The 16,060-nt window shown below is 39.3% G+C and overlaps 1 protein-coding gene across 1 annotated transcript in view; it reads left to right on the top strand.

Moving 5' to 3' along the window:
• Nucleotides 1-16,060, top strand: part of LRP5 (LDL receptor related protein 5) — a 142,276-nt gene that overhangs the window by 22,953 nt on the left and 103,263 nt on the right. The window contains exon 2 of the mRNA XM_069017089.1: nucleotides 9,218-9,614. Within this exon, the coding sequence (XP_068873190.1) occupies nucleotides 9,218-9,614 (397 nt within the window). The remainder of the gene's footprint in view (nucleotides 1-9,217; nucleotides 9,615-16,060) is intronic.

A 16,060-nucleotide genomic window follows, 5' to 3' on the forward strand; every position in this document is an offset into this window, starting at 1 on the left:
CTTGTGGAGTTTACTGTCTTCATTTAGACTGGGATTTTCAGTGTACCTTGGGAGCTCTGACCATCATCGTTGACATTTGTTGGAAATTGTCAGTTTAAGCTCCCTTGGAGTTCAGTGCAGGTTCTAATCTCCAACCAGCACCAAACTCAAAAGCTGACTTGTAAGACTGGAGAATGCTCAGTTTAGCAGCCGTTTGCAAAGTACTGCTTTCCAAAGCTTGTTGGTGGTGTCTGTCTGAAGCCAGCTCCCTAATCCCCAATAGATGGTATATTTGTATTTAAGCTGTCATGTGCATTGTGGTTCTTGAATAGCAAGTTGCAGCAGAAGCCTCAGAAGAACAAACAAATGGTTGTGAACAGTATACTGCTTTTGGGAAAATCATGTGTATATTTTAACCTCTGTAATAAGCTCGGGTGAGAACCTTCCTGAGGTCAGGAAGATGTGGAGGTTCAGACTGCAGAGATTTTATCTGCTAGTCAGGATTGCATGAGGCTGCAATCCTCAAAACTGTTTGGCTGAACACCAGTTGTGCATTGCACAGAGATTGCCAAGAACCAGTTTTGCAATAATGTTTAGAAATTTCCTCTAATGATACAGACCAAATAAAAATTGCTTTGTGCTCCAGTGAATCACGTTCTTCTCTAAAAAAAGTGTTTAAAGTGCTTGCAAGTCTTATCTGATGAGTGTCTCATCGTAAGTTGATGTGTCCCCAAATCACAGCTGATATTTTGGGTTTTGTTTAGTTTTTCAGCGGATCTTTAAATATGTTTTGTATGCTGCTTGGTGGTCCTTGTAGTGTTGTCAGCTCACATGGGCTTGGCTGTCGTCCTTTCCAGCTGCTAAAGCTGTGCTAGAAGATGAAATATGCTGTTCTATGTAACCAATTTCAGTATTTGCTACAGTAGTACTAATGCAGTCTGAGAGAGCCTTTGCCTGGTGCACCAGGAGAGGCATTTGTGTGGTGTGCTTAATGGGTGGTCTTGGGAAAAGAGAGAAAAGTTTGAGAAACCCTCCTTTAAAATAATGTGTCCTCATAAAAGTGGTCTTGAACACATGTAGCTTGCTTCCAGGATCTGCAGAGATGGAAGTGCGCTGAATTATGCACACTAAATCCAATCATTCAGCTTTTTTGGCGTGTGACTTTTTTTTACTTAAAGTAGGTAATATAACTAGAAACAGGACAGAAGAATAATGAATAAGTTCAGAGCATATTGTTGGAGATTTTAAAAATATTTAGTTGGCACCCAGCTAAATAGAACAAATCCTAAATTTCATCATTTGTGTAAAGCACCTTTGCTGGACTTCTTCAGCGCATGCTCTTCAGAGAAATACTTTGTCATCTCTTTACTAAGGAAAATGAACTAATTTAGGCCAGTGGAGATGAAATGGTATATAATCAGTGCTATATTTTGTTGTTACTGCTAACATTATTATTTAAGAACTAGGTTGCCAAACAAAACCAGTGGTCTGAAGTAGCTCTCGTCCTCCTAAAACCCTGTCATTTTTGTGTGTGTGTGGGAACCCTATGCAATGCAAAAAATATAATAAGATCTTCAAAAGACTTGCTGCTTGTTTATTTAAAAAACAAAACAAAAGTAGCTTGAAGTTTATTTTACAATACTTTAACATTACTATTTGATAAAGCTGCTAAATTTGTTTTGGGAGGGCAACACAAACAGTGATGTGAGTTACTGTGAAGTTCAAAACTATTTTGCGTAAAACCTGGCATGAACACAATCAATCCCAGACCCCGTTAATCAAGATTTTCAGTGAAGCAGCGTGGAGAGTTCAGTCCACTGAGCTCTTTTTATTTTAATTAGTTTTTGATTTCAAGATGTACAAAAGGAACTCCTTTCTTGAGGCAGGACTTAACTGTACAAAAACCGTACCTGGGGAATGGCTATCCAACTGCTATTAAAAGTCACCTTTCGCAAGCAATTTTGTAGTTTCTGTAGCATGCTCCAGTATCTTCAGAGCATGTTCCTCTCTGCATTGTGTCTGCATTCTCTTCCCCGTCAATGAAAGCCACAAAGCCTAACCTGATCTAGTTTCTTCAGTGTGTCCTGTCTCCACTGGCTAAGAAAAACTGAACTTCAGCCTCTCATAAAAGTGTTTGCTGATTGGTCTGTTGGTTTACTAATTTTTTTATCTCACAGCCTTCCCTTCTCCCCTTCCTCTTCTTGATGAGAAGAACAAGCTTCATATGTTTTCTAACCCACTTAAACCTTTTTTATTTACTTTCTGTGGACCCTTTCCAGCTTGCTGCTGCTAAACCAGATGTCCTTTAAACTTGCATAATTTATTTACATAACCCATGTCCAGATGTATTTGTGGCTAAAGCCGTGTCACTTCTTGTAGGTACATTGATGGATGAACAGCCTTGCTTTTACCGTAGCCTGATAGCAAATAGATCATTGAGATCCTGTCTGTCTTCTGGTATTCTGCAGTGATACTCAAGACAATACCTAGCATATATAAACAGAACTTTTACCAAATACATTTTATAATAGGGGATACTAGTGTGGATTGGATTACTGCACACTGGTGTATGCCTGGTGTGACCATATAAATAATTTAAAATATAGACGGGTGAAGAGGAAAGTTTACAAAAATTGCCTGCTGTACACAATGTGTGTAAATGTATGGTGTTCTTAGTGGTCTCATCCTGAATTTCAGACCTTGATTCTAAATAAAATCAGATAAAATGGAAATGAATCCTCCTTATTTGTTAACCAGAACTCCTCATGGTTTGGAAGGCAAAATTCCTATCAAATGGATTGAACAGGAGGGTTAGAGGAGTGGGATGTAATTTGGAGAAGGAGTGTATTTTCCTCTTCAAGTAGTGCTATAAACCAGCTGTCACTGACATGATCAGCTCACAGAGAGGAGAAGTCTTAGCCATGTCAGGAATGAAAAGCTGAGTGCATCACTGAGCCTTTTGTTGGAGTATCTTCAAGTGCTTTACTCAAGCATGAGTGGCTTCACTGCAGCCCTTTGAGGTAATTAATAGCAGAAGGAAGGGTATGTTTGTAGCAGGAGGAATGATTTTTACAAATTGTTGGGCCGAGGTTCCCGCTCAAGTTCTTTGCTAAGGGAGAAGAAATGCGTGGGAGTGAAACCAAGGAGTCCTGACTTTTTTTAGTCTTGTGCCCTAAAACTGCTATCACCTACCTCTGTGTTGGAACAAGAATATTCTGTAATTTAGTTACTACACTGGGAATTCACTTCATTTTCAATAATGTGTTTTGAGGATGGTAGCCACAGCCCTCTATTCTTCAGAGGGCTCTACTTGGCAAGCTGAAACTCGGGTTGAGTATGTGCAGTTAGTACTGGAAGATCAAAATTCAGTCTTATCTTCTGATATTGATGGTTTCCCAGCACAGGAAGGACATTGACCTGTTGGAGAGTCCAGAGGAGGGTACCATGATTAGTGGGGTGGAGAACCTCTCCTACAAGGAGAGGCAGTGAGAATTGGGGCTGTTCAACATGGAGAAAAGAAGGCATTGAGTTGACCTAGTTGTACCTGAAGGGGCCTACAAGCAAGATGGAGAGAGACTTTTTTCGAGAACATGTAGTGACAGGACAAAGAGGAATGGCTTCTAACTGAGAGTGGGTTTAGATTGGATATTAAGCAGAAATTTCTTTGTTGTGGGAGTGGTGAGGCACTGGAACAGGTTGCCCAGAGAAGCTGTAGGTACTACATCCCTGGAAGTGTTCAAGGCCAGGTTGGCTTTGAGTGACCTATTCAAAGGTCTCCATGCCCATGGCAGGGGGAATTGGACCTTAAAGATCATTTTAAGGTCCCTTCCAACCCAAACCATTATGTGATTCTATGACATCAAAGGTCTAAACCTCCATGTGCTCCAGAGAGTTAGGGCTGGACAAGAGGTATCACTCTGTGTTGTAGAGGTGGTTTCTCCAATTAATCTATGTCTGTTAGGACCCTACTTACACAGCCTTGTTCCTGCATAGCAGCTATTTTTAAGTGTTCAGAGCTGATGCATGCTTGCTCCATATCCTGCCTTAGTGTTTCTATAACATGGTGCAGCCTTGGGTGCAAACATTTTGACATGTTTGTTTTTTACCATCTTGCATGCCTGTGGTAGGGGTGTGTGGGGGTTTTTTGCTCTTTGGTAATAAATGTTTTTGTGGTTTGGGACATTGACTGCTGCAAGAATTATGCTATTCTCTCAGTCCAGCCATACAGATGGCTTAGCCGCAGAGGTCTCCATTGCAATTGTCCTGTTAGGGATTGAAATAATATTTAAAATATAAGTTGGTGCACATGCTGTAATTTTGGATGGCTATTTTCGCTTGTATGCTTATTAAAATGAGATCCTCATTTTATGTTGTGTGCCAGCTTCCCAAGATCCTCAGTCACTTGTCTTAAAAGCACAGTTAACTAGGCTAAAGTTCATGGAAAGGTTTAACTGGTTTAAGAACTGGTAAGTTAGGCTTTTCTCCTGTGCTGTACATAGGATTTGTGTTTGTTCTGTGCTTCTGGTGCTTTCAAGGGTAGAAATCATGCACGTGCCTCAGTATTCTTATGTCTTTCTATTTTGGCTTTAAGGGGAAGGACACAAAATGTAGGCATGTCAACAAGTATGAAGCAGTAGTATAAATATAACTTTTTAAAACTCTTGCTCAACTTGTCTTAGAACTGTTGCAGCTTTGCAAAAAGCCATCAACTGATGACAAATGTGCTGTTGATTATCATTCATGATCATCTTAGTCTTAATATGTATGTTGAGCCCTGTCAAACTGGTTTTTAGAAAGCTATTACTGAAACTAACAGCAAAGACCATATAGTGCATTATTTAGTTGATTGTTTCATGTCACTTTGCTGGGGCTAATGGGTACCCCTGAAGCACTTAGTAAAATTCAAGTGCTCTAAATGTGATTGGTACAATTAAAACAAAGGAAGTTAATGACTGAATTCAGAAACTGATACTGTTTATGGTGGTCAACCAAATGAGTTATACAAAAGTATACAAATCCTCCCGTCTTAAGTTATGTCTGCACAAAACAACTTTCCTGATTCAGGTAAAACAATTAAAATTTAGTAATTAGCCACAGACAAGGAATGAGCATTTAAAGGATCAAAGGCAAAGCTGGAAATTGAACCCTTGCTTGATTCCTACCCTGCCTGATCAGAAATGTTTCCTTTTCTGCAGTTAATAGACTGATGAGAAGCTCTGTTTTCACACAGTTGTACAAATAGGTCTCTGTGTAGATAGCTCACTACATTGTCAGGTCAAGGGTGTGTTTTCCAGTTAGCAGAAAACCACAGGAAAATTGGTGGGTTTTTGCACAGAAATAATATGTCTTTCTAGAATGAAGTGGTTTTGATCAAGTACTGCACAATCCAAGTAAGATTGTAGAATTGCTGCAAGAAGAAATTCTGTAACTTTGTATAGTTCAGGATGTTATCTGTTTAGAGTTTATTTGAAAATTTGTGAGATTTCAGGTTCTTTTTTTGTTTTGTCCAAAGACTGTGAGCTGCAGCTATGTACAGACGTTTTAAATACTGCCTATTATGGAAAAATATGAACTGTTCTAATTTTACTGAAAAAGAATACTTTTTTTTTGTGACTACATTAAAATGTCGTTTCAATTGGGTGGTAATAGACTGGATATAAACAGTTTATCCTCCACATTCAGCATTCATCCTTTCACTGTTTATTCTTCCATTTTTTCAAAATAGAAACTAGTGTTTCCTTTTTCAAGCAATTTGCAGTTGTCAAGAGTATTGCTGATCAAAATAGAGCATAACACTGAGTGTTTGTTTGAGTCTCTTAATCTTCAAACCATGGAATAACTTCTCAAGCAAGGGATATTTCCTCCTGTGAAACAAATAAGCTCATTTGAAAGTTAATGGTAGTCAATTACTGCTGGGTTTTTTTTGGGTCTCCCCCATCCCTCTCCTCAGAAACTCCTGTTAACTGGCCTTCCAGTTTGCCTTGTCAAGACTTGTGCAGTAAAGAATTAAATGCATCAAGGATAAGCATGTTCTGTGGACCATCAAGCCCAGTTCAGGACTGAGAAGACAGCACGATTTGGAAGGAGATGGGTCTTCATGTTCTTGGGAATGAAGTTTTGATTCTATTTTCATGTGGGATTCAAAATAAACTTGCACCATGTATGGGTGGGATGACCTTGAACCTCTAGCATGGTTTATTGATAGCACAGCAAATCAAAGTTTTGGTCAATGCCATCTGTTCTGATGCTTTTTTGAGCTTTGATTCTCATTCTAATGCCTTAAAAACCCTGTTGGTTGTCATTGTGTAGAGTATGAATGTATCTTTTGAATTGCTAAACTGTTGAGTTTAGTAATTTTATGAAGCTAAATGCTTTGCATCTATCTTTCTAAAAACACATTTGCTGTCTTGGTTGCCTCTTTCAGATTTACTGCTTACTAACTGAGAGTGTTGAAAATTTGAAAAGTTCTGTGAACTTTTCTTGGGACATCTTGGAAGTTGTATTTAGTGGAAGCTGTAGAGTTACCAGAACTAACTTTGCCTGCTTGTGAGCCATCACATTCTGATCTGAAGTTATAAATACAAGATGGTGGAAGCAGAGTACTTAATTGCTTTACTGACATTTGCTTTACTTCTTTTATTTATATGACAGACGTGAGGTTTCTTCAGCAGCATTCCAGGCAAGAATTAGTGTAGAGAAGCAGTTCTCCTGATCACTGTTTTTTGTTAGAGTTTTTTTCTTTTCCTTGTTTGTTTGTTTGTTTTTTCAACCAGTATTGCTCTAAAAGGGCTCTGTAACCATTTTTTAAACAAAATTTGGAATCAAAAAATAGGCTGGTGGGGAGGAGCAGAGAAGTGAACACAGTTTTCAAAATCAGAGTTCTGCCTTCTCTTTTTGCCCTTTTCTAAAGGAACTGGAATACTTACTCGTTCTTAAAGGGGATAAAGCCTGGCCATCTTCAATAATCAATCAGTTTGCAGTGAAGTTCTAACACAGTTGCAAGCAGGGCGATGTGATTTCCCCGCTGGGTGCTCATGGCCAGCACAATGCGGCTGCACTTCAATCAGGATGACTCTGAGGCACAGAAGTGACAGAGAACACGGTGGTTAACGCGTTATCTGCGTGCTGCTGCCCTACTGTGTACATCAGTGGGGAAGAAATCCGTTGAAAGGGATGGGGAGCTGGGATAATGTTGATACTGATTGGATTAGACATTTTTCATGTCTGATCTTTAGTTAAGAAGCTGTTGAGTTCCTCTGCTGTTGATGGGACTTGATATTTCAAGTTCATTTTTCCTTTGTAGTAGCATTAATAATGCCTTCAGCGTGGAAATGTCTTGATGAAAATACATCTATTCATGTTGCTCTAAACATGTTTTTTGGACAATATTTTTTTTTAATTTCTACATAGGCTTTTTACAGCTTTATTCTTTGACTGGATGTGGGGCTGTTTTTGTGAGGCAGTGTGCATAACTTGAGAAGGTCTTTGCCTGAAAGAATTTGTGACTTAGAGCCTGCTAACATGAAACTTCCCAAGTGTTCAAATGGTTTGATGCAGTGCCACTTAAAACAGACGTGGCTATGGGGAACCAATGAGTTGCAGAGAAGAAAACAAGCACTTTGGTATTCTAGACTTTTTTTTGTCTGTTTGCAATAACTAACCTGTCGGGCTTTCCTGATACTATTCCTAGTGTTTTTGAAGATGACTGAGAGGAGGACTTGGCAAGCTAGGAAATTAAATAGGAGGGATGATGAAACTTTGTTTCTTCAAAAGTAATTCTCCTCAAGCTGTATAAACTTTCTTGAGTTAAATATTGTAGAGAACAAAGATACTATATTTTCAATGAAACATTAATGATAACAATTGCTTCTCTTTGCTCTCCAAGACCCTCACTAAAATCACCAGGTGATGTAAATTTTCCTTATTACATCAGCATGCTATTCGTTCAAAAAGGAAAATAAAGCAATCTCTTTCCTGATTGGGGGGGGGGGGGGGGGGAGAAGACCGTGGAGAATAACAATAAAAACTCCAAATTTTTATGCATGTTTTTGAGGTCATCTGAAGTTGAATTGTATATTCTGACTGAGGTTTTTGGCCTGCATGTAAACATGTTAGCAGTTGTCAAGGGTGTGCAGTGGCACACACTCTCCAGTAAGAATGTGCCCAGAGCCAGAATTCACGAGAAAGGCAATAGCATCTGACAAGGCTGCCAGCATTGCAGACCTGCAGTTCAGACACTGTGTAAACTGTCTTCTTTTTTAAAAAACTGCAGGAGGAATTGAATCTGAAAGACAACATCAAGAAGCAACTCTTACATGTTGCATACAGTAACATGAATTTAAAACTAAAGGTGTTTATATGGCAGGCTGGAAGCCACAGGAGATGTAATATATGCTGCTCTATTCTGTGTATTGTTCCTTGAGTTGAGTGGCAAATGATTGGACCTTTGCTGACTGTGCATTGGAGGCAGCACGTCAGGGGAAATGATTGCACGTGAAGCTGGGAGTCAGGAGGTGACTGGTTTAGAACTGCAGCAGCTGCTGCTTGAGTTAGAAAAATTGGGTAGATTGGGGAAGCTGGGAAACCTTTGTCTTTTGGCTCTGGCTGCTTCTTTCAGCTAACATCAATCTCCACAAACTTCCACAATCTACATCATGTCTGCCTTCAAACTCTGTCTTGAATTTCTCTTTTGCTATTGTGTGGGAGAGAAGACAGTAGTTCTGAAATTCTGTCACAAGTGTTTGCTGTTTGGGAGGGTGCTTGGTAGGAGCATTTCAGGGTGTTGTATCTGTAGCTACTAGCCTGCTACTAAAAGGCATCAGGGCTTGCTTTCTGTGTGTTGTTACTAACTCAACTGGTTGAACCAAGCTTTTAAACCATGAAGACTTTAATTTGTTCTAATTTGTCTGTTGTTAGAACAACAGGCAGAAGGTGTTGTTGAAAGTGTTATTGAAAGGTCTTGGTTTGAACTCTTAACTATGTGGAAGATACTATTCATATTCCATAGACAAAGAATTGGTCCTGCTCTTCCATCTCTCTTTTACATCTCTGTCTGACATAGGGAAGGAAGAGATTTTTGGACACTGCGCATTTTTCTCCTATGTGACACTTCTTCGGTACTCCCTGCCCTGCTGGTCTGGGAAAAGAAATCCTCCTGTGCCACCCACATACATAGTCATCTCTTTAACATCTGTAGATGCCTGTAATGCTAACATGTTTTCATTTTTTTCTCCTGTAGCGTCTCCCTTTCTGCTCTTTGCCAACCGGCGGGATGTCCGGCTCGTGGACGCTGGAGGCACGAAGCTGGAGTCCACTGTGGTGGTCAGTGGTTTAGAGGATGCTGCTGCGGTTGACTTCCAGTATTCACAAGGCATCGTTTTCTGGACAGATGTGAGTGAAGAAGCCATCAAGCAAACTTACATTAACCAAACTGGGAATGTGGTGCAGAACGTCATCATTTCTGGTCTGGTTTCCCCGGATGGCCTGGCATGTGATTGGATTGGGAAAAAACTTTATTGGACGGATTCAGAAACCAACAGGATAGAAGTAGCTAATCTCAATGGAACATCTAGAAAAGTCCTCTTCTGGCAAGACCTTGATCAGCCCAGGGCAATAGCTTTGGATCCAGCTCACGGGTAAATTTTAATTTGGCTTAAATGGACATGGTGGTGATTTATGTTGAGTTTATAGTTCTGAAAAGAAAAAGAACACATAGCCCTTTGTTTCATTTTACATTTTCCTGAGGTACGTTTCTAAAGATCTGTAACTGAACATATGTTTGAGCTTAAATATTTTGTGGCAAGAAATGGCAGCCCATACCTTGAGCCAAAAAGAACAATACAGCTGTTCTTAGGTGCCAAGCCAAATATTCAACCAGTATAATTACCTGGCTTATCCCATTGCCCTTTGGAAAAGTAATTAATTTTCCAAGCATTTATTATTATTATTGTTATTATTATTATTATTATTATTTTCTCAGTTATCTTGTCTGGTAAGTTAACTTTGCTTTTATATGTGATGTCTATTTAATGTAGACACCAACATGTGCAAATCTGCATGCGTTGAAACAGGAATTCTCACTTGCTATGCTGTGGTAAACAAAATCAGGATATTTTTAAGTGATGATGTTGAATAATAATGTTTGTGCCAGCAAGGAAAAGAATCCAGGTGAAACTGTGGATTCTCAGTGCTGTAAGGTGACATGTTAGGAAGTAATAAGAGTACAGGCTGAATGTGTCACCTCTAGTGCTCTTGGAAACACTTGCATATGTGTATGGTTCCTCCCTCCCTCTTCAGTCCTCCCCACTGTTTCATGTGTGCTGTTTGCTCTCTCTGTGCACAAGCATTGCTAGTGTTGTGTCCTTTGGGCCTGGCATTCATTGCAGTGATGACTAAATATATTCCGTGCTAGATGGACCCTTGTGAAAACGAGGAAAGTGAACTGAGGTGCATTTCTCTTGTGTGCACAGATCCACTGTGCCATTTTCACACTTTCTCAGAGATCACTTTACCTTTCTCTAGGGTATATGTAGGTATATGTAGGTTTCTCATCTGTAGGAAAATCTGGCATTGACTGATATTTTCACTGAGTCTGGCCTCTTTGTAAAGTGATGCTGAGTTAATGCAAGGGCTTAGTAAAAACCATAAAAATAAAGTGTTTGGTGGCTTATCCTGCTCTGAGAGATGGACAGTTTCTTGAGAAACTACCTGCTTCAGGTGTGTGAGAAGCGGAAATGGAAACTAAGCAACAGAGGGCAACTTAAGATCACTGTGTGAGCACCTTCCATGCCACAGACTGGAACTTTGTCCAGTTATTTTTGCAGTGTTTCCTGCATAAGGCTTCCCAGATGAACATGAGGAGTTACAGGTACATTTATGATTAATACATAAAGGGTGTACAAATGCTAAATGAAACTGTGTGTACCCAAAGAAACAAAACCCTCAGTTTTATTGACATACCAAATGCTGGAGCTGCCTGTACCCTTCAGGTAATGTTTGGAAAGGTACAGCCATTACCAATAAAAGGGGAAGTGGAGTGACTTTGGGCCAAAGGACTTTTCCAGAGGCATCCTTATCCTCTTAATCCTGCCTTCCCTGCAGATGCCTTTAGGTGAAAGGAATTCTTCCCACAGCAAATTGTTGCATAGAGGTGTTTTAAATAAGTTAACAGGTATGCTGTTATATCCTGACAGCAAGTAATCTATGCAGAATTAATTAATCTTGGTTAATTAGATGTAGAGAGAATATGATATTAAATTGAGTATTTCATGGTGAGATGGATTACAGAGAGTGGTATGGCACTTTGCATGAAATGCCAATGCCACTGACTTCTCCTAAGTGGATGCAGTTCCTTGCCTTTTGACTGTTTCTTTAAGTGTTGAATCAAAGACAGGGTTGCCCAAATAACTAATATATTAAACTGAAAAGAAAATTTAAAGAATCAGGCATCACATATATTTGTGGAATAAAACATTCAGGTTTGCTTTTACAACCCCTTCATTTCACCTGGTAGTTCTGAAATATTTCCTGGGTGCATCTGTGAAACAGTGATCATGACATTTGATTTTGGCACAGCCGGCTCTGGGGTTGAGCTCCCATAGAACCAGTTGTTCCCTGTTCCAGGTATTCTGAGGGGAAGAAAAGTGGGGGACAATAGGAGAAAAGAACCATTTAATACCTTTCTATTTGTCTTTTTGTTAATAAGTTTTTGAAATCAGGTGGCTAATACAGTTACTACAGCTATCAGAAGGGTAAGAATTTGTGCTAAAATTAGATTACACCAGAACACCTAAGTAAGTTTATGGGTTTTTTTTCTGGATCATGAGATCTGATGAGTCTCATACTAGGATTCTTAAAACTGGTTGAGGCAATCTGTCAGTGGCTAGTCATTTGCTTTCAGTTTGGAAGAATTTCCACAGATGTGATTTTGTCCTTTTAGCAGTTTCTACTAGAGAAATGTGGGTGGGAAGCTTGGAAAACGAGGAAGAAAACTATTAATCAGCTTCAGTTTCCAGAAGCAAAATGGGACAAATAAGCAGTTTGCAAATGCTTAGCTGATAATATTAGTACCCAAACATGGGTTTGTCTAGAGTGCTCCAAGTCAAGCATATCTAATTTCCTTCTGTTGAAGAAATGTCGCTGTGCCGAATGGTGACACCTTCTCTTGTCTTTCAGCTTTAGTAAGGCTGTTCTGCAGACGTGGATGGAGGACTTTGTGTGGTGGTGTTTGCAGTGGGGTGTTATGCCCAGAGTGGTGTTTGCTTAATGAGTAGGTTTTATTCCATTTTGAGTGCAATTCTTCAAGACATACACTAATTTGAGAGAATAGAGAGCATATTGAGTATACAGTGATCATCTGTCAGGAGCATCAGAAGTGTAATGACCAAGCCTTAGGACATGGGCTAGTTGATGTCTGGAGTTTCCTTTTGAAGCCTGTTTTTCTGTGATTTCCAGCTGACATTCAGGAATATGATTTATCAGATATTCTGATGGGCTTCCTAAGCAGTAAGTCAGATGATGGTGGTCTAGTGACATTTTTAAAGAGAGCCTCATCTTTTGCACACTCAGCCTATCTTCCTTCTTCAGTCTCAAAGTTATGACTCAAAAAGAGAGATCCCTCTCCCCAAATGATCGTTCAGTGCACTCCTAAAATTTCACTTTTCTAAGGCAAGCTGTGAGATATTTAAAGCTTATCTGTGGGTCTCTCTTCTTCCCAGAGCTAGGAATCATTATCATTAATCATTATCATTAAATCATTAATTGTACAGGGTCTTCTGATGCTCTGAAAGAGTATCCTAATTAACAAGAGTCAGCTTGATATGTAACATCATTCTTTCCCATACACATTAAGACTTTTTTGCTGTATCCACTGTATATTCTAGGAATTAAATGAAGCAGAATATGTGATAATCCAATTATTCTCCCCTGAAAAGAAGAATAAACTAAGAAGACAGAGGATTGTACAAAATATTTTTCTGTAAATTTGCTGATGCTTTGTTTTGAACATTTAGATCCCAGTTCTGCTGTGGGTTATATGAAGCTGAGTTTATATAATGGAGGACATTAGGCTAAAATTCTTGGTATTGTTTTGGAGAACATTAGCATTTATATACATTCTTGATAGGTAGATGGCTGATGGAGGATTCAATAGTGTTGGTGTTATTAACTTTGAATTTGCAGCCTTTGTGTACGTATTTCCATGTTTTCAGGATAGTGACTTCTAACAAAACTGAATTTTTTGTATGTAAAGATTTTACTTGAGCCCAGATAAAAGAGGTAGCTCAAATTCCCTGCAATGCAGTGCAGAAAACTTAAGTATCATGGACATTGTCTGAAGAAGGAGGAATGTATTTGAAAAACAAGTTTTTATCACATGTCATGGCAAGCAAACTTCAGTTTCCTGAAAAGAAATTTTCAGAAGAATGCATGAATGAGTAGCCAAAACAAATGAGTTAATTCTCAGTCCTGTAGGGAAAGTCTTAGATCTGAACACCCTAGAATGTGTGTTGACAAGGGTCATTAGGTCTACAACATAAAAATCTCAAGGCTTGCTACCTTCTCCATGTAACACAGGGCTCTGGTTCTGAGCATCTGTAGCATATCCATAATCCTCATATCTGATTTTCACTAAGTGCTTAAGTTCACATTATTAAAGTCTACAATGTATTAGGGATATTGACTTTGGTTAATATAAATCTTCGGTTTGTTCCTACTTGTGTGATGGCTGCTGTGTTACCTTCTGGAGTGAGCTTACTGTCCAAGTTCAGGCTGTATTTTGAATAGCTTGGCTTGTTCAGCAGACAATAATGCTTGAGAAATTTCTGCCCCCTGCATTTGCTGAAGTACAGAGAGGTAAATGAGACATCTGTGAAATGTCTGTGAAATTATTATTTCAAGGAAAGATAAAAATTGCTTACCTTAATAAAAGTTGTGCTGTCTTGTGGGTTTTTGGTGCGGGTATAACTGCAGTCATCACTTGGTGTGGTCACTGAGGTTGTTGAATTTGCCATACCTGAGCTGGCCTGCTAACTCTGGTGGGGTCTGTAGAAATGGTGTTTGTGAAAGAGGATAAGGACCTTTGAACTGGTTTGACTGACTGAAGGAAAGCTGCAAACCTCTCTCTACACTCCTCATTCTAGTTCTTGAAAGGTCTTTCACGACGTGGTGTGGGTCTGTTGGGCAAAGGTAGTGCTGGTACCAGTGGACCACCACAGAAGCTGACTTCATTTATGGAGCACTCTTCCCTTTTTGGAATTGCAAAGGCTTTGGGGGAAGGAAATAAAATACAAATTAGAATGCAGCAATAATAAAAAAATTACGGAGTACTAAAAATAAATCATCAGTTTTGGCATTCCTCAGAATGGCTATTAGTTTAGAGATTAAAACAAGTCTAATCATGTTGTCAACAGCTTTAAGGGAGTGTGTACCATAGCCCGGCTTAGCCATTGCCTCAGGTTGCTTATGGTAAATCAGCCAAAATCTGCAAGCAGTGGCTGTCATTGACCTAAAGTATATTTGGCACTGAAGAAAGGATTAGATGATAAATGCCCCAAATGGGATATTAAAAAATAGAAGGGACAGCTATCACAATTAGAAAGCTTTCAGTTTAGAGTCTAAAATTAAAAGCCTCAGACATGCTTAGTTGTTAATCCAGTGTTTCCTCAGCATCAGAGCAGAACCGTGAACCAGAGCTGTAGCTGTTCTAACTCACAGCTGTGTTTGTATCAGCACTTAAAACTGCAGTGGTGTTTACTGATGATTCACCTGGACCTTGGTCCCACACAGCAGTGTGGCAGGTACTTAAGGTTACACATACTGGCCTGCTGTGTTGAAATTATTGGGATCTGTATGAGTTGCAGTAGACTGAGCCTTTTGGTACAAATAAGCATGAATGATGACATCTTTTAAACAGTGTATCTTCTGGTCTAATCTCCTTTGGAACAGTTGAGAGGGAATACTGAAGAAAAACTTGTGGCTGTTGGAAGTGGTGGGGAAAAAAAGCAAGAAACGTCCTTTCAGTAAAGACTGCTTTTTAGAGACTAACTCATGGCTACTTGCTTAAAATGCAGAAGATGCTCGGGTTTTGAGTGAAAGATGCTTGTTGCTGCCTGAAAGCTAGAGATTAGTTTATATCCTGTGTGCTTCTAGTTAGTAATTAATTGCAAGTATAAAATTATTTTGAAGCTTTTGGTTAGTTATTTGAAACTCTGTAATATATGAGTAGCACAATTATTATCTTAAAATGAAAGAGAAGTACTCAACTGCAAAATTGGTTCAGAGTCATATCCAGTATCTTGGTATGGCTGTAATTTCTGGGACTTGGAAAGCTTTTGATATGTTGTCAGTCCAAATAGCTGTATATTTGCAGCAATAGCTGCAAATAGTCTCATGCATAAGAAACTTGAAGCTTTTGTGGGAATTGTTATTTACTCTCATTTTCAGATGAGTGTCCTTGATGGTGATAGCCTTTCTTTAAATAGGTCATTAGTGTCTTTTGCTTATTTCTCCCTTTTCCTGCTCATAGATATGACTGAAGATCATATTGTTCAAAGACCTTCTGCTTCATTTGAGAGCAGACCTGCCTGTTCAGAGATGATGGGAAAAGTGATTTATTTCTCCCCTACCCCCCAAAATTGCACAGGAAAGGGGTGGAAATGTGTAAACTTCCTTAATAAGCCCATTTAGCTCCCTCCCCTGTTAGCACTCTTCTTTTGCTGCAGATTCTGTGATTCCTCCTATCCTGAGCCCTGGAGACTGATACTACTTTGCCCTGTACACATTTAGTCTTATTAAGGAGTTTGGGAATTGTATTCTTATCTTCTAAATTCCTGCACCATTTCTTGAAGGAACAGAAGGAACAACAGGATGGCTTTAGTTGTCACAGTGCCAGTGTGTGTTGCAGTGGTTTCTTGAGTGAAGTCAGGAATGCTGTGGGACCAAAGAGGTGATGGAAGCTCTTTGATTAGATGACTTAATGGGTGCATTTTATTAGCTGCACAAAGTGGACATCGTGGCATATATAGCATGTTGGTCTGGCTGGACTGGCACAGTTTTGTTTGTCATGAATGGGTTGCTTTGGTTT

Source organism: Aphelocoma coerulescens, chromosome 5 (genome assembly GCF_041296385.1).
Source record: "Aphelocoma coerulescens isolate FSJ_1873_10779 chromosome 5, UR_Acoe_1.0, whole genome shotgun sequence".
In the NCBI taxonomy this organism is placed as follows: Eukaryota; Metazoa; Chordata; class Aves; order Passeriformes; family Corvidae; genus Aphelocoma; species Aphelocoma coerulescens.